This window comes from Poecile atricapillus, chromosome 12 (assembly GCF_030490865.1).
Source record: "Poecile atricapillus isolate bPoeAtr1 chromosome 12, bPoeAtr1.hap1, whole genome shotgun sequence".
NCBI classification, from domain to species: Eukaryota; Metazoa; Chordata; class Aves; order Passeriformes; family Paridae; genus Poecile; species Poecile atricapillus.
The window spans coordinates 18,619,528-18,641,942 of NC_081260.1; the positions used below are offsets into that span (position 1 = coordinate 18,619,528).

A 22,415-nucleotide genomic window follows, 5' to 3' on the forward strand; every position below is an offset into this window, starting at 1 on the left:
ATGCAAGGTAGATTCCTTTTGTAGTCCTAAATGATGAAGAATTCAAGAAATTTCATTTTTTAAATGAATTAATTTTTAAATCTGTTTTTTTGCGGGCAACTCCCATAGGTAATTTTTTCTTAACGAGTTGAAGTCTGCAATATTCACTTTATTGAAATATTTTAAGATTTTTTTTTTTTTCTTTTTGTCTTTTTTTCCTGTGTTCCTTTTTTAGATTAGAGACACAAAATCATCAGACCAGAAAACCACCCTGTTGCATTTCCTGGCAGAAATCTGTGAGGAGAATTACCGGGACATCTTAAAATTTCCAGATGAATTGCAGCACGTGGAGAGTGCAAGCAAAGGTAAGCAAGCAGACAAAGCACCTGAAGGCAGCAGTTGTTTGCTTTGCCATTAAATCCTTCCAGCATTTCATTTGGGATTGCAGGATTATGTAACCTGTGAGCATTGATAATCCACGTGCATTGTGCCTTTCTGGTTTTTATTGAGCTGAGAAGGCAGGAGGGAAAACCAGAAATAGAGCAGCAACTGCTGCAGCAGGCTGTGAAAATAAATAATGAGATTGATTTGGGTGAGATGCTCAGGATTTGTGTCATTGCAGGGTGAGCTCTGTGTGCAAGGAGCCTTCCACACCTGAGAGGGAAAATAACCCACATGCTCTGGAGGAATCCCAGGCTGCACATGAGTGGATGCAGTTTAATTGTGCTGCACAGGCAACAATTGATGGTTATTTTTGGTCAGGGAGCAGTCCAGGCTGGGGGATGTGATGGGTTCATCTCCTGGCTGTGTTTTGGCTCTGATGCTTGGCACGCTTCTTGCTGAGTTTTCTGCTGAGGTGAAAGTAGCTGGTAGATAAAGATAACACAAACTTTTAATTTACCCATTTTATCAGAAGATAAATACCTGAGCACAAGAATGTGAAGGAAAAGAGAGGTGAGAAGCAGCTGATGCTCATTTCCACCTGCTCTGTCCAGGCTTTCTCCTGGAGATTTTTGTCTCCTTTTTTCCAGTGTTATCAGTCAGTGTCTCTCCAGTGCAGTGATTAGCTGTTAGACAGATACTTTATTAATTAGGCCATCATTTGCTTTCAGTTTGGGTTCTTCTGTCTTAAACTGTCTGCTGAGAGCAGAACTCTTGTTTCCCCGAGGACCTGGGGAATAGTTCATCCATCAAACCCAACTTTGCCATTGCTTCACCTCAGACTTCTTTACACTTTTATTTGTCTGTCTATATTGTAATTTTTTGCTGTTTCTGTAACTTTCCATGTTTTTTTTTCCTCTGCATTTACCGTGTGTTTTATTTGTGATGATGAAATGTGTCCCTGCTTTGCTGCAGGATGGTTGATTGGCCTGAGGACAAAATGGGATTATTGGGGTGTCTGTGTAGGGCCAGGGATCCTCGTGAGTCCTTTCCAGCTCAGGATATTCTGTGCTTCTCTGGACTAACACATTCATTATTTATGCAACTAGCAGTTTGGCACCCTATCTAAATTCCAAAAATGTTTTCTACCACTTGATAATTCTTTTCTTGAGGTGACATTCAATCTTTTTATTCCTTTCTTTGTAAAGTCTTCTGCTTTACCAGGCACTTTTGATGATCTTTTATGAATTTTCTTCTGTGGCTGACACTTGACCTTGCAGCTTTGAGGTTTTTGTAGTTTGATTCAAAGCCTCTGATGTTGTGTAAGTTGACTTCAGGAATGAAACTGAAAGAGTCAGTAAAGTTTAGTTAAGCTGTAGCATCCTAAACAGAGGAAGCATATTAATAGGAGCAAAGCCTCTAATCTGATGCTTAGAACACATGAAAAAGATTTTGTTGCAGTTAAATTTGTTTCATTCTGTAAGATAAAAACTGCATTTCCTATAAACAGCACTGACTTCTAGCAGAACATAAATTACTGTTCATTTTTAATGACCAAAACTTCTCTTTCAGCCTTTCTTTGCTTTCTGGAGCAAGGCAGATTTTTGGCAGAATAAACATGATTTCTGCAAGTTGCTTCAACTGTTCCCCATGCTCCTTCTGGGGGTTTGGTAATTTTGTTCATCTGCTGTGTAGGAAGTTGAAATGCTTTGCATGGAGGAGATTTGCACTTCCTATTTCTTGTTTGGTGCTTTATAAACCAGTGGTTTTGGGGATGGGCAGTTGGGTTTATTTTTCCTGTGGGAAGCCTCTTTTGGAATAAATTGGCTGGATATGAAGATGCTGGCTTCAGTTATTCATAAAATAGGAAGAAATCTAGCAGCAGATATTATCTCTGCATGAATTTTAAATAAGGAAATACGATCAAGGCAGGTGAGTGTTGTTATTTGAGGTGGATGCTGGTACAGCCCCAACCTTCCAAACTCTACACTCAGCATCTGCAACTTCTTTTCCATCTTGGCTGCATGCTCTCAGTTCCATGCAAAGAAAAACAAAAATCCTGTTCAGCTTGTTTTTCATAGAAGAATGAAGAACCAGCATCTGAACAACAGCTGATTTTATTTTTTTTTTCTAACCAAACAGCAGATAAAGCATAAAACTGGATTTTAATATGGAAAGGTCAATGGGATTAGATGAACTGCCCATGCATGCATGAAAATCTTCAATAATCTGATATTAGGTATAATAAAAGAGTTGATCTTTTTAAAGATGGAAGATCAACCTGCAGGTTTATGAAAAGTAAAAATAAATTAGGAAACAGTTTTATTCTGGAAAATACAAGCAAAGGTCAAAGTGATTAACTATCAAGAGATCACTGGAAAAGCATTTCTTCTTCCTGGAAGCAGGTTGTGCAAGGAAAACCAACCAAAACTCACAGGGCTGTGAGGGAGTGACTTGTTTGATGTCAGTGACTCTCTATTTCCTCTTTTCCCCTCTTGCCCCTTTTCCCCTCTTGCCCCTCTTTCCTCTTTTCCCCTCTTTTTCCCCTCTTTTTCCCCTCTTTTTCCCCTCTTTTTCCCCTCTTTTTCCCCTCTTTTTCCCCTCTTTTTCCCCTCTTTTTCCCCTCTTTTTCCCCTCTTTTTCCCCTCTTTTTCCCCTCTTTTTCCCCTCTTTTTCCCCTCTTTTTCCCCTCTTTTTCCCCTCTTTTTCCCCTCTTTTTCCCCTCTTTTTCCCCTCTTTTTCCCCTCTTTTTCCCCTGTTTTTCCCCTGTTTTTCCCCTGTTTTTCCCCTGTTTTTCCCCTGTTTTTCCCCTCTTTTTCCCCTCTTTTTCCCCTCTTTTTCCCCTCTTTTCCCCCTCTTTTCCCCCTCTTTTCCCCCTCTTTTCCCCCTCTTTTCCCCCTCTTTTCCCCCTCTTTTCCCCCTCTTTTCCCCCTCTTTTCCCCCTCTTTTCCCCCTCTTTTCCCCCTCTTTTCCCCCTCTTTTCCCCCTCTTTTCCCCCTCTTTTCCCCCTCTTTTCCCCCTCTTTTCCCCCTCTTTTCCCCCTCTTTTCCCCCTCTTTTCCCCCTCTTTTCCCCCTCTTTTCCCCCTCTTTTCCCCCTCTTTTCCCCCTCTTTTCCCCCTCTTTTCCCCCTCTTTTCCCCCTCTTTTCCCCCTCTTTTCCCCCTCTTTTCCCCCTCTTTTCCCCCTCTTTTCCCCCTCTTTTCCCCCTCTTTTCCCCCTCTTTTCCCCCTCTTTTCCCCCTCTTTTCCCCCTCTTTTCCCCCTCTTTTCCCCCTCTTTTCCCCCTCTTTTCCCCCTCTTTTCCCCCTCTTTTTCCCCTCTTTTTCCCCTCTTTTTCCCCTCTTTTTCCCCTCTTTTTCCCCTCTTTTTCCCCCCTTTTTCCCCCCTTTTTCCCCCCTTTTTCCCATTCTTGCCTCCTTCACTTTATTTTTTATCCCACTTGCTGCTTTTTATGCTATTTGCTCTCACCACTTTCTAACCTCTGCTTTTTTATTAAATATCTGAAAAATTCCCATCCCATTTTGGGCTTCAGTGAAATTTCCAAACAAAAATAAGAGGTACCTTACAAATCAGATGTTTCTACACAGCCACGTGGTTAAAAGTATAGTTTGGAATCACTCAGAAAAGAAATATATTTTTCAAGTTAAGGCTCTCCTTAAGTGTGTCTCAAGTGTGTCAAGTGTCTCAGAAATCATAAAAGTGAAATAGGGAACACACAAAATTAAGGTGATTAAAATAAGTTAACCATGTATTTTATAACAGCAACTTAATATTAGATATTAAGAGCAACAGTTTTACATCCCAGTTGATGATTTAAATATTGTGCCTGTAAAGAATAAAACATAAAAATAAACTGTAGCTGAGGTTTTATCTATGGAATATCAGAGAGATTCCTGATGTAGCTTGGTCTGCCAGCAGTGGCAGTCACTGGGCTCTGCAGAGTCACAGCAAATGGAGATTAACTGTCAAAGTGGGGTATCTATAATAGAAATATCTGTATTTTTTAGTCTCTTTCAGTAATAACGAGGCCTTTTTTGAGCACTTAACACACTGAATTCTTTGCCTGATATAAAGGTGTGCCACTCCATGGTTCTTTTAAAGTGTTGTTGAAAGTAAAATCAAGTGAAAGGTGCCTTGTGGTGTGAATTAGGTCTGTGCAGTGGACTAAAAAATACCAATAACAGCATCACAGATTTGTCACTCATGTGGACATTGAAATTTATTTCATTAATTTGCAAGCATATGGTTGAAGCATCTCTCTAGAAAGGCCATTAGCAATCAGGAGCACTGGGGAATGCAAATATGTTCATACTTTTTATTACAAATCCTGTAATAAAATACAAATTTTGAGATTTTATACAGGTACTTCACTGTGATTTAATGGCATCATTTTAGAATGGGGGAAATATTTTAAAACATCCTGTGCCACTGTCACTTTGAAGTACAGCAATTTAAAACATGCTCATAAGCAGCAGCCATTTTTCTGTCAAAAAAAAAAAAAAAAAAAAGTTTTATAGGTTGTTGAAGCAGGAAAAACCTGTGTTTTAGCAAAGAGATCTGCAGCATTTCCACCTTGCACAGTTGAAATTGCTGGAACAGGTTTTGCCCAGTCTGGCACATGAAACCTCCCAGGAATTCCTTGTGTCGTAGTTCCAAGATTTCTCCAAGAGATCCTTTAGGAGCCTCGCTGAGATTCTGCTCTGTGAAATTGTTCAGTGGATTCTCCCAGCCTGTGAAGACTTTGAGGATTATTTGAGTTGCTGTCTGTGTGTAATAAATGCTGTAGAGAATGGTTGCTCTGCATTCTGGAGGTGCAGTTTGAAGTTATAATTTGGAATCTCCATTAAGCAGCTCTCTGTATGGCTCGTGTTTTAAGGCTCTGCTGCTCTCCCTGAAGTGAAAGTATCAAGGGCAGAATGAAAGAACAGTCCAAATGACTCTCATGGGCTGTTGCTTATTAAAGAAATTAAAGCATTTAAGAATTTCTGGCTGTAGTTAAACCAATTCAGAAGTGAAGATTGCTTTAAATGTCTTAAGTTGTGTAATCCATTTAGAATTCCTTAATGCAAGCCTCTGGAGAGAGGGGAAAGCTGCAGAATGGCACTTTGTTCTTTCTCCTGCCTGTCTGTGGTGGAATTTGGACTTTGCTGGCTGTGAGGAAGGTTGTGGCAGCTCTGGAAGTGGGTCAGGCAGTCAGGAAGGCCAGGCTGCAGTTGGATGAAGTCACCCAACATCTCTGAGTTCTTCTGTCAGCAGCAGGTTGTGTGACAGGAGCTTTGCTCCTTCTCTCTGCATTCCTTACTTTGTGTTTACTTGTCTCCTCTGCTTCATTTGCAATTTGTCTTACACCCCTGCCAGCAGTTCTGCTTCAGCATGCTCATTTAATACATACTGATTTTGTAATTATAAGCTCTCTTTTAAAAATAAACTCAACTTCTGAGATCTTGAAAGACATTTGTAATTAAATCAACATCAAAGTAGGGCGAGTTTCTGGAGTGCTCTGGAGGTGATATCCCACATTGCCAGGAGAACGCTGCTGATTGCAGAGCTGTTCTCACCCATCAGCTCCAATGCTCCGGGTTATTTTCCTAAAATTGGGACATCTGTTCCCTAAATGATTTGTAGCTGTAATATGAAAAGTCAGTCCAAGTAAAAAACTGATATTCTGTGGCAGTGTTTGGTGTTTAGTTAGTAAATGTGGTGGGTTGGGGGAAGGCTGCTCGTGGCAGGGGAGAGCAGGAGGGTGGCACACCTGGAACACCTGGAATCTCTCAATAAACCCCAACCAGGAGCTCCTTGGGCTTGTCACAAAGGGCTTTGACACTGGAACTGTGCTCCACCCCCAGCACAGGTGGGCAGCAGGTGACAACAGCAAGGTACAAGAGCTGTGTCTTTGTTCAGCCAGGCACTGAAGCTCTGGAACAGCCTGCAAAGGTGGAGCACAGCCGTGTCCCTGTGTCCCTTCCACTGCAGCTCAGAGGCTCTGCTGGCACAGGAAATGTCAGCATGCCAACCAAAAGTGCAAATGCACATCCTTGAGTGAGATCTGTCTGTTAAAAATGCTGCTCTGAAGTTTCCTCAGATCAAATTTCAGTACCTATTAATAGGATATAAACAAAACATTGCCTTGTGGGCACACCTGCTCTTACACCTGAGCTTGAAAAGGTGCAGGGAAGGTCCTGTCAGGGAAAAAGTCTGTTCTGCATGATGGATTGGTTGTTAAGCACCAGGACTTTGTGTCAGAAAGCTTTCCCAGATTTTGGAAGAGGAGGATGGTGACTCCTCTAGCTGGGTAAGATGGGCACTGTTCTTCCCCTTTGACCCTGAAGTGTTTAAACATTTATTGTTTTAACAAATAGAAACTTACTTGGCCTGAATTGAGTAATCAATGCTTGTAATTCCTGCAGATTATCTACTTGCTCACCCATTTCCCTGCAAACTGCCTCTTGTTCCTTTGTGCAAGGCTTTCCATCTGCCCTGAGGCAATAAGAAATAAATAGTCATTAGTATGCTTACAATGTAGTGATGGTAAAAATACTGTCTAGACTTAAAAATCCAAGAGTTCATTTGCTTTGTACAGACTTGCTTTTGCTTACTGAAGTAATTAATGTTGTTGGCTTTCACTTCAGAGTTTTTTCCAGCTGTGGACATGGCCATCCCAGTTCTGCATCATGATCAGAGACCATTGCAATTCCTTATCAAGAGGCAGTGCACCTAATCAAAATGTATCATTTCACCTCTTGTTGTGGGGAGGACTCTCAGCCTGATGCAATCTTACTTTAGAAGGGATTAGTGTGACCTTTGGCACTATTGCTGTATTAATGTAAATACAAAATGCTTAGCCTGACTGCAGGGAGCAGCCAGTGCTCACCATCCTCGTCAGATTAACTGCTTGGAGCATTTTTCTGGGACTAAACTGCTCCACCAGACCCTCACTAAGCCTTCCTTAGCGTGCAGACTGTGCAAGTGCTTTCTCCAAAATAAGTGGGTAGGATTGGTTTGAGGGCTTTTTCCAGAGGAGCAATTAATGCAGAGAAAATAATAAGGTGAAGGAAATGATTACCTTCCACATCAGAATAATATTGTGCCATCTCTTCAGTGGCTGTGATTTTCTACTGTAATTAAATAATAGTATGCTAAATAATCTTTTAATCAGTCCAGGGTTTAATGATGCACGATTGAGTTGCATTCAGTATTTCTTTAGAGACAACACTGATGGATCCAAGTGCTTGTGTTGGTCTGCCACTGACAGGAATAATCTGGACAATGCATTGTTACACCTCACCTTACCTTGCTCCTGATAGTTCTAGATGCCACAGAGATTTTGCAGTGAGTTGAATCCTGAGTTTAACTTCTGTTATTGTTTTATTTCTGCTTTTCTCTTTGTCTCATGAATCCTTTTGTCACCAAGGTTTGAGGTATGCACGTTCAAGGTGCTGCATTTCTTTCCACTCTGAGCTGGTGCTGTCAGCAAGCCAGGCTTTTCTTAGGGCTGAACTGGGGGCCACATCGACACAATCTGCCACAGACTGAGAAATTTTGCTGCCTTTTTTCCTCTCTTTGGCCTTGGGGATTGGTCCACATGTAGGTTTTAGGGTTAATGTGGCATTTTTAGACAGGGTGTTTGGGGTGAACACTGAATTTCCTCCATGCTGTGTCCCCCACATCTGCACAAATTCCATCCTTGCCTTTTACTTTCTGAACCTGTTGTCCAAGAATCCATATCATTCCTTTCTGAGATCATTTATACTCTTTTTTCACTATTCCCTTCAGCAAATTTAACTGACTTTTGATTTCTCAGACTTCCCCATTTCTTGAATTTTGCCTTTTCCCGTGGGTGGGAGTCTCTGTTGTCCTGTGAAGCTGAGAGGGTGAGATGGGTTCTTTACTGCTGTTGATTTGTTTTCATTTGGAAATGTGGCAAACCTTTCATCCTTGCTAATGCAAGGAAATAAATGGCCAGGCATCCTTCAGGTTGCTGCCCCTTTTTTTGAGGTCTGGGGGTTCCACACAGGGACTTTTTTTCCTGCTGGCTGTTGCTGCTGGGGTTCTTTTCTTCATGTTTTCCTCATTTTCTGTACTTGCCTCACGCTCCTACCTTGGCACCAGTTATTTATGTATTGGATTTAGTTGGTTGTTCTCTCTTGCTGCAACATTAAGTGGAATAATATTGGAATGGCTGCTCCAGAGAGGCTTTGTCAGTAGGAGCCCCTGCTGCTGAAGGCCAAATGCTGCTTTTCATGTCCACTTTTGAGACCAGTTGTATGAAATGCCTCATTTTCCTGTGGAGTGATGGGCAAATGGAAGGTGAACAAGCCTTGCCTTTGAGGAGTGCAGGGGACAGGCTGCTCAGGGTGTGCATTTTGAAATGGTTTCAAGGATATGGCTTTGTGCTGCAAGTGGAATTTATGCTTTCATAAATTAAAACCTTGCAAGAGTTTGAAGAAATTTACATGAATTTCCCTGAAAGTAGAAGGCGTTCATGTTGATTCCTTTGCACATTACTGAAGTAGTAAATCTCTAATAAAAGGGTTTATGGGAGGAAATGCAGATATTTTATTATAGTCTATATATATATGTTCCCTGTTCTGTCGTCTTTTGAAATTTGTCTTGCAGAACAACAACTTCATAAATTATTTGAACAGAAACTTGTACGTTTGCCTGGGCTAGGGGGAAACAAAGTGAACAGAATTGCATATTCTACAACATTTTTTTGTTAATTGAGTGTGACTATAGAAGTTAATTATGGGAAGCACAGCTTTAGGATTCATCCTTGCTGCTTGGCTTGAGTTCCTCCCTACTTTCAAAGCCAGGATGTTCCTAATTCTGGGGCTTTCTGAACTTGGTTTTATAAGATAGTGTTGCTGAAAACACTTTCCATCCATCTTAATCACAAAGGTTAACAGTTATTTGTCTTTGCTTGCTGAATTTCTTTGCGCTTTTGAATTCCAGACAAAAGTAAACTTTTGCTACGTGGCCATGCATTTAAATATTTTCAAATTGCTGCCAACAGTTAAACTTGCTGTTATGTTGCCTATTTATGTACCAGCTGCTATTCTTTTTATGAACAGAATGACCATTTGCATCCTCCTCATTTATTTTTCAGTTCCAGCATTTTCCTTCAGTGCTGTTTGTCCCCCTCTCCAACTCCCCAACAGCCCATAAAAATATTACAGTAATTCAAGTTCTTCAGTTCAAGCAAAAATGTGTGCTTTGATCATAATATCAAATGATTAAACTAATGCAACCATAACCTAAAAGCTTTGATAATTTGTGTTATTCGGAGTGTTTTAGTGGTTGATTTCAAGGTTAACTCTCAAATGGGAATTTAAAAGCTACAAGGATTCTGTGGTCAATGTAGATTCCCACCCCAGTTGAATTAAGCTTTAAAAACTTCCACTGTAATTCTAGGATTACATGATTAGTAGTTCCTTTGGTGCCCAGTATAAAGTGGATAAAATTGAAAATAAAATCAAGATAATGGCTGCTATAAAGACAGCTCTATTGGTGCCTTATGTATCCGAACACGCTCGTGAAATCAGTGTTATGGCTGATGTGAGTCGTTACTTACAAAGAACAGAAAATTGATTTTCTTCTGGGAACAGCTTCCTTATTTACCAGGTTTTTATTTCCTGGGTGCTGGTTTTCAGGCCATCCTGACTCAATTTCCTTCTGCTCCTGAATCTCATGGAGGCACGGCGCCATTTGTTCTTTAAATAGCAAGAAAATAGAAAAATACACTTTTCTTTAGGAAGTGTTATAAATGCAAAGGCAATTTTGGGATAAAATCAAAGAGAAATTTATTAATAAACAATAATAAACAGAAACAGCGATAAAAACCCACAATAAAAAGAACAGCGCAGCGCTGGGTGGACAGGGGTCTACACCGGAGGTATAGGTTTCCCAAATCCACGTCTGAGCAGCCTCAGGATTGGGGTTTTATAGGATTTTTAAGTCCTCAGGCCAAAATTCCAGGCAAGTTCCATTCACCAAGTGTCCTTGATTGTCCAGTGAATGGATTTCCTGCCCTAGAATGATGATATTATTTTTGTGTCCGGCCAGAGTCTCCTCTCATGCAAAGGAGACTCTGTGTGTTGCAAAGTTAAGTTTTTCATGACAGGGTGGTGGAATCCGGGTTGGTGCCGATGAATATCTTGGCCGGGTTTCCTCCTTTGTTTTCCCTGATTGCTTCTTCGACACAGAGATGTTTGAGTCTGGCGAAGCTTTTCTTTTGGAACTTGTCTTTTTCGATTGATCAGTTTCTCTACCCACTGGAATCCGCAGGGCGTTGCTTGGATCCGGAGGTAGATAATTTCCCGAGCCAGTGTCATTGTTTTCCTGATGGTCCGTGTCCTGTGTGTTTGTTTGGGTTGATGGGCCGGTTTTGGTTAGTTATCTTGGGCGTTGCTGGTAATCAGCAACCCCTCGGCAGAAAGCCTCATCCCACTTGGGGGGAGAGGCTTTTCCATGCTTTATATTTTGTTTTGTTTCTACAAAACATATCTTTCTTATATACTCCGAATTTTTAATACAACCATAATTTATTACAGTCCCCCACCTAATAATTTATCACATTTAAAAATTCGTTATTTTACACTCCTTTTAAAGAAAAGTATCCTTTTCTTATTCTTTTTCCATCATCATTTTTCTTTGTCTAATTGTCAATTTTGGTGGTCAGCATATGTTCGTTTTCAAATTTTTCTAAGGCCCTTAATGCCTTATTACTCTCTTTCTCTTCTTCTAAAACCAGCAATTTAGAAAGAAGGGCACTTTTATCTTGTGATTTTTCTGGATCTATTGGGAGGGCGGCAATTTGCATTCCTTGCACTACAGATTGTATTAGCCTAATCAGGCAAGGAATTAAACAAGGTAAAAAGATGATTCCGGCTATTGAACATCCTATAAAGAATACTAGCTTTTTCCACCAAGTCCCTTGACCGAAAATTTGATCCCACCAAGAGGCTTGTAGAATAGAATTCCATTTTTGAACGGGCACATGTGCCACTTTCTTGATTTCTGCAGCTAGTCCCTTTATAGTTTCGCCATAATCATCTATTTCCATGCAACACTCCGATTCATTGAATCTCCCGCACACCCCTCCCTCCTCAGCTAGCAAGTAATCGAGGGCTAGTCTGTTCTGGTAAACAAAGGCCCTCATTTGAGAATGTTGCCTTGCTAGGAGTTCCAGGGCTTCTGAGGTGTGATTGGAAACTACCTCCATTACCGCTTGCAGTCGAATGAGCCGATTCAGAAGATAAATGGGGGTTCTATAACCCCAACTGCCATCATTCGCCCAGGTGGCCGGACCATAGTATTGTATGATTCTCTCGGCCGGCCATTCTTCCTCGTTCCATTTCTGGCTCCCTCCTGCTATCGGTAATATCTTTTTTAGATCCCTCTTTTGTCGAGCTAAAGTTTCAAAGAGGGGAGCCCCTAGGGATTTACTCTCATCTTTTGGTAGGGTGAAGAAAAACGGCCGAATTAGTCCCAGTGTGCATGACCCTTTCCACTTCCGAGGTAATTCACTGTATGCCTTTTTCCCGCATATCCAGTAAATTCCATCGGGAGCTTCCCAGTTTTTATTAGTTTTTGCCGGATCCTCCCAATAATCCCTCAGGCCTATGAAAACATGGAAGGGATTGGCCCCCGGTTTCTTGTTCCAACACAATCCAATAGTCTCTACCCATTCACAATTGTTTTCCCGATAGGAGATCCAATATCCTTCGGGCGATTCCGGGTGCCAGATTTTTGTTTTCTTTTCTGAGTTTACCGTGAGTGTATTTACACACGGAGTGTATCCTACCAAATCGGTAAACTCTTTTCCCTCCCGGCTAATGCAAAACGTTCCAATTATTCGGTCATCTATGACCCATCCCTCTGGCCTCCGGGTAGTTTTTGAGAATTTTAATTCTGTCCCTTTTAATATTTGTTCCGGGGTCAATCCCTCTCCTTTCCATGGCCACCTCTCTGCTGATTTTAAACCACCGCATATCCAGCAGTTGGATATACCTAATTCAGTGGCTATTTCCTGCATTAAGTCAACAAACAAGTTTTGGTTAGGGCTGGGTAATTTCCAATTATCGTATTGTTTCTCTAATAATTCATATTGTTCGCTGAGAGAGTTTAACCTCTCTTGCTCCAGCCTTTTCTTTTTATTTTCCATTTCTTTCCGTTTTAGATCTATAGCTATTTGCTTTATTTTACTTTCTGGATCCAATCCCTTTTCATCCTTTGAAAAGCAAAACACTGGGTCGAATTGAAGACACGAGTTCTCATCGTCTGACTTCAATAATTCCAAAATTATAGGTTCATTATTGAATGTCAGCCTTGTCTCGTGTTTTACATTTTTCCCTTCCCAGTACAGCTTTCCCCCCATCATGCACGGTTTTAAGCTTGCTTCATTGTAGCAGGTAGGGTTAACTCGGTGGTATGCCAAAAACGTCGAATGCTTCTTTCCCCCAATCCAGACAGTCTTATTACACTGTCCACAGACCTCGATTGGGGGAATTCCCTTTATTTCTCTTTTGTTTCGGAAGTGGGTCTCAGCAGCCCCTATTCCTTCCAGGTTCCGAATAGGTTTTTCCTTGATACTTGCTCCCGAGTTTGAGCACCAGATTTTCCTTTCTGATTTACATAATTCAAGCTGAGTGCCGTTTAACCAACAAATACCTGCCTGTAGTTCCGAAGGGCACTCGGTCATGAGCTCGCTTTCTGGGGCAGTCTGACACTGCTCACACTTCCCCTGGGGAGCCTCCCCTAGGGGGGCCTCGGCCTCTATTTTCTTGATCGAGTACATGACTAGGCTCAGGGACATCAGGATTCCCCACAATTGCATCCCTCTGCCATTCCCTCCGCCCGTACAAAAGTATACGGCGGGGATAACCATCTTCCCGGCAGCAAGGACTGTCTTCAGGGGCCCTTGATGTCCTGATGGCAAACCTCCGCTTGAAGGTTGCCCACCGAGAGGCTTTAACTGGTTCAAATCTACAAGGTACTTTTATGGTCCTTCGGCACTCAATTTCCAAGGGGTCTGCTTTGCAATCAAGCTGACCCCTTAATCCTTTTTGGTAAAACAGGAACCACTCCGGAGAGTCAAGTTCCAAAAGGCCCGCTCGAGTCGCAAGTATCAGGAATCGATTGGTCTGGTCTAGCTCTTTTTCGTAGCACCTAGTGCACAATCCCCTTGGTTTATAACCCCTTATGCAATGAGTTACCCAAATCTGCTTACAATAAGCGCACTTAAAATGTATAAACGGGAAACAATAACAATCGCGGATATTACAACTTATCTTCTCGCTATTGTTCATTTGTTGTGCCTTCGGAGCTTGATTTTCAAATCTCCTGGCGGGGTGGTGATCTTCCACTCGGGGGCTTGGCAATCCGGAACCTTCTTGGCCCGAGAAAAGTGTGTCCACCCTTTCTCGGCCGTTCGTACAGCAGTGTCCGTGGTCAGGAGAACGAGGAAGGGACCTTCCCAATGCGGACTGAGGGGAAGTTCCCTCCACAGTTTAATCAATACTTTGTCGCCCGGCTGGATTTTGTGAACTGGAAATCCCAATGTTGTGCTCTGAGGAATCAATCCCTTTTTCCGGAGTTCCTGTAGATTTTTATTTATAGAAATGAGATAAGGTTGTAATTGCACATCCTCTATTTGAGGGTGTGCCACCGGCATCCCATGCCTATATGGCATTCCATATAGCATTTCAAAAGGGGATAAACCGGTTTCAGAATGAGGCATGGTCCGGATGTTTAACAGAGCTAAAGGAAGACATCGGATCCAAGTCATTTTTGTTTCGATTATTAATTTGGATAATTGTGACTTTAAGGTTTGATTCATCCTCTCCACTTGTCCCGAGCTTTGAGGGTGCCAGGGGGTGTGATATTGCCATCTGATTCCCAATGCATCTGACAGTTGTTTGATGATTTTGGAAGTGAAGTGAGTCCCTTGATCAGAATCGATATGGTCTACTATCCCATATCTAGGAATTATTTCCTCTAGTAGAATTTTAGATACGGTTTGGGCCGTAGCCTTTGCTCTGGGAAATGCCTCGACCCAATGTGTCAGTTTATCCACTATTACTAATAAATATCTATTTCTCCCAATCTTCGGTAGTTCCGTGAAATCTACCTGGATTCTCTCGAATGGCCTATACGAAAGTGGCCGGCCACCCCAATTTGTTTGTTTTGAATTGGCACGATTTACTTTCTGGCATATCACGCACCCCTGTACCTCTTGCTTGGCAAGTTCAAAAATTCCTTTACATCCGAAAAATTTTAAAAATTGTTCAGCCAGTGCCCGGGTTCCCCAGTGGGTTTGTTCATGCAATCTCCTGAGTATTCCTCTCGCTATACTTTTTGGAACCAGCTCCCTCCCGTCTGGCAACCACCATTTACTTTCTTTAAAATATCCACCTACCTTCTGGAAATCTTCTTGCTCCTTCTCTGAAGGAAGCACGGACACTTCTGGGGTTTCTTTGGGACTGATCTCGGGAATACTTACCGCCAGTAACGCAGCTCGTTTCGCCTCTTTGTCCGCTAGATTGTTTCCCCTGGTGTGAAACCGCCACCTAGTTTGGTGTCCTTTTACATGGACTACTGATATCTCCTGGGGCTCCCTGATAGCTTCTAAGATTTGTTTAATTATTTCTCCATGTATTAATCTTTTTCCCTTGGTGTTTATTAAACCTCTTTCTTCCCATATTTTTCCAAAAGTATGCACTACCCCAAATGCATACTTCGAATCGGTGAAAATAGTTCCCCTTTTTCCCTTCAGGCCTTTGAGGGCTCTTAAGAGTGCAAACAGTTCACAGGCTTGAGCCGACCAACATGCTTGCAAAGGACCTGATTCTATGATTTGTTCGGTCTTACCATTTATGATGGCATAACCTGACTTTCTTTTTCCTTCTATCACTTTTGATGAACCATCAATAAACCATTTTTCTCCCCCCTCTAACTCTTGATCTTCCAGATCTGGTCTTACCTTAGTTTGCAATTCCACTGCTTCAATGCAATTATGCAACAGCTCACCTGTTGGTTCCCCAAACAAAAATTGCGCCGGGTTTTGGACAGTAGTTGTCCTCAACTCGAGGCCCGGCGAACTAATTAGCATGGCTTCATATTTCAGAAGCCTCGAATCAGTTAGCCATTTCTCGGCTTTTTGTTGTAAGATAGTTCTTACATCGTGTGGGGTGTAGACTGTCAAAGAGGCTCCAAAAGTTATCTTTTTTGCTTCCCCGACTAACAGAGCTACTGCAACAATTGCTTGCAAGCAAGTGGGCCACCCTCGACTGACTGGATCTAGGATTTTTGATAAAAATCCTATGGGCTTCTTCTTTTCTGCCCACTCCTGGGTCAGAACTCCTTGGGCTGTTTGTCCACTTACATCAACAAATAGCTGGAATTCTTTATTTGTGTCTGGCAAGGTTAGAACAGGAGCAGTTATAAGTGCAGTTTTCAATTCCTGAAACTTGCTTTCATCCTGTGTGGTCCATTTTACTCTATCTGTGTTTAATCTCTCATACAAAAATTTTACTTTTTCACTGTATCCTTCAATCCACTGTCTGCAATATCCCAGGAGCCCTAAAAATTGCCTGATTTGTCTTTTCGTTTTTGGGGCTGGGAGCACCAAAATCCCGGCCACTCTGTCAGGATCTAGCATCTTTTTCCCCTGAGAAATCCAATGTCCCAGATATTTTACCTCGGGCTCCGTGAACTGCAGTTTGGATTTTGATACTTTCAACCCCTTTTTCCCCAGAAAATTCAATAATGAAATTGTACTTTTTCTGACCTTTTCCTCCATGGTTCCAGCAATTAATAAATCATCTACATATTGTAAGAGCTTTGTCCCTTCTTCTGGAATGAATTCAGTAAGTAATTGTTCCAATGCCTGTCCAAATAAATTGGGTGATTCCACAAACCCCTGTGGGAGGACCGTCCACCTTAACTGTTGATTTCTGTTTGTGTCCGGATCCTCCCATTGAAAGGCAAAGAAGTTCCTACTCCCTTCATCCAAAGGACAAGTCCAAAATGCGTCTTTTAAATCAATTACACTGTACCATACATCCTCGGGTGAGAGTCTGTTAAGTAAAGTATAAGGATTTGCCACTACCGGAAACCTGGTTCGGGTTCTAGCATTTACTGCCCTGAGATCCTGCACCAGTCGGAAGCTCCCATCCGCTTTTTTCACTGCCAGGATGGGGGTGTTATGTTGAGACATGCAGGGTTCGAGGGTACCTCCTCTAAGGAGGTCATCAATTACTAGTTTCAGACCCCTTTTCCCTTCTATCGGGATGGGGTATTGTTTTACCCTTATCGGGTCCTCTGGGTTTTCTATTTCAATTTTGATGGGGGTAATATCTAATTTCCCCACCTCCCCTTTTGAATGCCACACTTTGGGATCGATTTCCTTTTCATCTTTTGGAGTCAAATGGAATATCTTTATTACTAATTCAGAATTCTTTACGACAATGTTTATACCCAATGAGACAATCATATCTCTACCTAACAAATTGTAATCGGCTTCTTCTACTAATAACAAATTTCCTAGGCATATTTTATTTTCAGACTCTATTTCCACATTTTTAATTACAGAAACTTTGAAGGGATCTCCCTTCGCACCGATTACCACTACCTTTTCCTTACTTACCACGCATCCCCGTGGTAATTTTTGCAGGGTGCTTCTCTCAGCTCCCGTGTCAACCAAAAATTCTATTTCCTCGCGATGGGGACCTACTTTTAATTTTATCAAGGGCTCTTTTGCTGTTATCATCCCCATCTGAAAGAGCCCAAGACCTCCCTAATCTTCTTGAAATACCTTTTCATCTTTTATTTTCTGGTGGCAATTCCTTTGTATGTGTCCTACTTTCTTACAATAAAAACATTCTGGGGGATCTCTCCGCGGGGCGGAGCCATTCTTCTGTGGCTCCTGCGGCTTTTTCGGCGCTGTTTTAAACTTGCCGTGTGCCTGTTCTTGTTTCTGAGCTTCTTTTACTGCGGCCACCAGTATTTTGGCCTGAAGTTTCTGTTTCTCGTCTTCTCTCCTCATGTAAATCTTTTGAGCTTCCCTCAGAAGCTCTTGGAGACCTTTCTCCTGCCACCCTTCAATCTTTTCCAATTTCTTTCTAATATCCTCCCATGATTTCGCCACGAACTGTGTTTTAAGTAACACTTCTCCTACCGGAGAACTAGGGTCCGTCCCAGAATAGATCTGCAGACTTCGCCGTAATCTTTCCAACCACTCGGTGGGGGATTCCTCTTTCCCTTGACATTCCCCAAACACCTTACTAATATTTTGGCCCCGGGGAACCGCTTCCCTTATTCCTTGCACAATTATATTCCTTAAATCATTCATGCTCCTTCTACCATCCTCTGTTTGGGCGTTCCAACTCGGGCTTACGCTCGGCCACTTTTGAGTGCCTGGCGTTCCCTGAGGGTTTCGCCGCTCCCACTCCCTGATACCAGCTTGTTTAATCATTTCTCTTTCCTCTTGACTAAACAGAGATCTCAAGATAGCCATGAGATCTTCATAGGTATAAATGCTACTGCCTAAAAATTCATCCAACCTTTCTGCCACTCCAAACGGATCATCCAACAATCTTCCCATCTCTTTCTTAAATGCCCGCACATCCCCTGAATTTAGGGGTACATTCACAAATCCAATCACTCCTGGAGCAGTAGGCACTTCCCTGAGAGGGAACATTCTGTGCCTACTCTCATTCTCTTCCCATTCCTCACTCATCTGTCTAGACTTAAACCGAGTCCTGCTTGAGGGGGGGGAATAGGGGTTTTTGAGAGTTTGTTCCTTTATTGCTGATGAAAAATCAGTTGCCGCTAGGTTATTATGAAGGATCCCCCTTTCCAAAGTTGGGGGATCTGGCTGGGGCAACGGGACGGGCAATGGGGGATACGGAGATCCCCTATTTTGCGCTACCATGGTTTCTTGGGAAACCGCGGCGGTCGCGGTTCCCACAGGAGGAGCCAGGGGAGGGGCCACCGGAACCACTGCTGGCGCCGGTTCCCCTGTTCGCGATGTGTGTGCTTCACTTGGTTGTGCCAGCTGGCTCGTGGGAGCTGATGGCACCACTTGGTCCACCACGGGAGACCCTGCAGGCCCGTGGTATGGAGGAGGTAAATGATCCAGGGGCTCCCAGGTTTCTGTTTTTGTTTCATCTTTTAGTTTGATCGGAAATAGTCCTACTCTGGCCTTTAGCCAGAGTCGGGCATATTCCGGTTCCTCGGAGTCCGAGGGGACCTTGCTCTCTACATACGAGAGTAACTCATTGCACGTCCACTTTTCAAATGTTCCTAATATTGGCCAAGTGAGATGGGGCCTCAGTTTCTGTCCACCCCAAACCTCGGCACAATAGTAGATCATTTTTGCCTTGGACTTCCTTTTCCTTTCAGGGCAATTTTCCCACTCTTTTAACAACCAACCCAAAGGACTTTCTGGTGGGATGTCTAACAATTCCTTCGTTTCTATGGAAGGGTTTCTCGTGTCTACTGGTTTTTGCACTTTACTCTTTTTCTGTCCCATGGTGAAGGAAAAAAACAAAAGTCTTACCTAGTATTCTGCGTTGTGTTTGTAGTTTGAGAGTCAAAAAGTCTGCTAATACTCACCTTCTCGGATTGCTGTTCCGGGGTTTTTCTTAGCGCTTTGATCTCTCCTCCGGACCTCTCCTGGATCCTAATTGCTAGAAGAGTTTACTCATTCCCGAGCTCTACTGGACGTCCTCTTCCTCTTCCAGCCCTTCGTGACCAGTCCCCCAGAGCACCCCTTTGGCCCCAGGCTTTACAAACGTGTAGAGAGAGTCCTCTCACCCCGACTCGCTTCCTCCGTGGCCGGCCAATTCCCTCGCGGGAGGATGGAACCGCGGCTTTGGAGTCCGCTCTCGCTCCGTGATCAGATCACGTCTCACACACGCTCGCCCAATCACCCTGCTCAACCTCGCAGTACTTACAGCAATTTTCCTGCGAGGATGTCTTCGTGCACAACTGACTTTTTATGAGCTACCAAGCCGCGGCTTCTTTTCCCGAGCTCTTCCTGGATCCGTATTTCTCTTTTATTGTGGTTTTTACCTCAGCCTAAATTTGGTTCGGGTGTCGGAGTGAACTGCGGAGGTTCTCGGCTTCCCAGGCCGCTGAAATCAGCGGGGGTACCCCCCTGGATAGCGAGGTTCTCCCACAGTTTTTCCGATCCGAGTCACGGCACCAATCTGTTATAAATGCAAAGGCAATTTTGGGATAAAATCAAAGAGAAATTTATTAATAAACAATAATAAACAGAAACAGCGATAAAAACCCACAATAAAAAGAACAGCGCAGCGCTGGGTGGACAGGGGTCTACACCGGAGGTATAGGTTTCCCAAATCCACGTCTGAGCAGCCTCAGGATTGGGGTTTTATAGGATTTTTAAGTCCTCAGGCCAAAATTCCAGGCAAGTTCCATTCACCAAGTGTCCTTGATTGTCCAGTGAATGGATTTCCTGCCCTAGAATGATGATATTATTTTTGTGTCCGGCCAGAGTCTCCTCTCATGCAAAGGAGACTCTGTGTGTTGCAAAGTTAAGTTTTTCATGACAGGGTGGTGGAATCCGGGTTGGTGCCGATGAATATCTTGGCCGGGTTTCCTCCTTTGTTTTCCCTGATTGCTTCTTCGACACAGAGATGTTTGAGTCTGGCGAAGCTTTTCTTTTGGAACTTGTCTTTTTCGATTGATCAGTTTCTCTACCCACTGGAATCCGCAGGGCGTTGCTTGGATCCGGAGGTAGATAATTTCCCGAGCCAGTGTCATTGTTTTCCTGATGGTCCGTGTCCTGTGTGTTTGTTTGGGTTGATGGGCCGGTTTTGGTTAGTTATCTTGGGCGTTGCTGGTAATCAGCAACCCCTCGGCAGAAAGCCTCATCCCACTTGGGGGGAGAGGCTTTTCCATGCTTTATATTTTGTTTTGTTTCTACAAAACATATCTTTCTTATATACTCCGAATTTTTAATACAACCATAATTTATTACAGGAAGTGCTTACTGGAACTTTTGGGTCAAACTGCTTTCCAGCAAAAGATAATAAAAACTCCTTAAGAAAAAGGAATAATTTGCTTTTCTTGGCTGCACTGGGGGAAAGGGGTCTTGGGATTTTCTGTTTTTCCTTGCGAGCACTGATTTGTGTAAGAGGAGATGGAGTGGGAGAGAGGCTTGGCTTCCAAAAGGCTGAGGAGGAACTCAAATCAAATTCCTTTTTATGATAAAAACGAGGCTGACAAATGGACCTCATGGATTTTGCCATGAAAGTCAATATTCCGTGTTCAGATGGTTTGAATTCCCCAGCTGGATCAGGAATTTCTCTGCAGAGGCTCTGTCACTTCTCACCCAGAGCTGGAATTTCTTTGTGATGTGGGATTGCTTCACCTTCACAAGGGTGCTGTCATTTTTTGCTCACAGGATGTATCCATTAGGGGTTGTTTAATCCAAATTAGCATCACAGTGCTTTTCTTTAGAATAGCTTGTCACACAGCAAGCAGGAGTTCTTTACAATCCCCTCTTTTTTGTTTTTTAATTAGTGTGCTGTACTTTGAGTCTTTACTTCCTTTTGATTATCAGCAGCTTTTATTATTCAGACCTACCTTAGTTATTAACACAGCTCTGGGGCCAGAAATCAGTGTAATCTCAATGTAAGAAAAATATTTCATTTTTTTCCCCCCATCTCTATTCTTCAAATCATTCCTGTAACAGAAACGTGCATTAATAAGATCATTCATTTAACCAAGTACATGCATTAAGAAGATGAAATCTCTTTGAACTCTAGTTAGTTTTTAATCTTTGAATTAGATTTAAAAGAATATTAGAAATAATAATATTAGAAATATTGGAATTTTTGCCATAAATTTAAATAGAAATGGAATAATTTGGAGTAATGGCAGAATTAAGTGGTGACATTTCAATGTTAAATATGATGATCTGGTATATTACAGTAGATATTTTCACTTTCTTTTTATGAAGGGAAGGATTTTTACGAGCAGTAATTCAGAAAAATATGAGCCTGCTTAATAGAATCATTCTCTTTCAGACCATTTATACTGCCATTGTTTTTTTCCTCCATTCTGATACCCTTTTTGGAATCTGGAAGCTTTATAAACTTTATTTTTTAACCCTCAGTTTCAGCCCAGACTCTGAAGAGCAACCTGGATTCGATGCACCAGCAGATCCAGCGCCTGGAGAAGGACATCGAGAACTTCCCAAAGACCCAGGACGAGCACGATAAGTTTGTAGAGAAGATGAGCATATCCTTTTTGCACATCCTCACTGCTGATCTCAGCATTCTGATCCTCTGCTTAAATATTTGCAGCACTTGAAAATAGCTTTTAAGTCTCCTTACACTCATTTCTTCTAGAGCAGACAAAAAGCATCAGTGGACGTGGTGAATGTAAGCAAACAGAGAACTGAAAGCATCAATAATCAGATTTTCAAGGGATACCCAGGCAGCTTTCCTGAAGGCAGGAGTTACAATGAGGAGCCATAAACTCAGTATGGGGATTTTGGTTCTGTCAGAAAGAATTATTGAATCAATTTTAGAAAAATACCAGCAGTAAAGTTGATGTATTTATTATTTTAGTTCCAAATGTGGTGTTTTTTAAAGGGCAGAGTATTAATTTGGTTAGTGGTTTTAAGTTAGATTTTTAACATCATTTTAGAGGAATATTTATATTTGTTTTCACTCAAAAGTGTTATGTCCTTTAATTTCTGTAGAGGCTGTGGATTCTCTGCCAAGTGAAATCTGTGGGGGACTGTAACGTGATGTTGTCTAGCTTGTTTCTGTAAATCCACCTTTCATTTGGTTCAAAAGTAACAACTCTACTGAAGGTACAAGAAGCTCACAAAAATGCAGCAGACTGAGAAAAAGCCCTTTATTTAAAAAAAAAAAAAAAAAAAAACAATTCCCAGCTTTTTATTGTGCTGAAATCCCAGCAGTGAGTGGAAATATGGGAGCATTTGGAGTGTGGTCCGAGGCATTTTGTGCATTTCCAGAAGCTCAGGTAGCTCCTGGGATATCTCTCCTTTCTTGCAAC

The 22,415-nt window shown here is 42.3% G+C and overlaps 1 protein-coding gene across 1 annotated transcript in view; it reads left to right on the plus strand.

Annotated features, from left to right (window-relative positions):
* DIAPH2 (diaphanous related formin 2) overlaps positions 1-22,415 on the plus strand; it is a 184,671-nt gene that overhangs the window by 73,774 nt on the left and 88,482 nt on the right. Inside the window, exons 23-24 of the mRNA XM_058848183.1 lie at positions 215-344; positions 21,505-21,628. Of these exons, the coding sequence (XP_058704166.1) occupies positions 215-344; positions 21,505-21,628 (254 nt within the window). The remainder of the gene's footprint in view (positions 1-214; positions 345-21,504; positions 21,629-22,415) is intronic.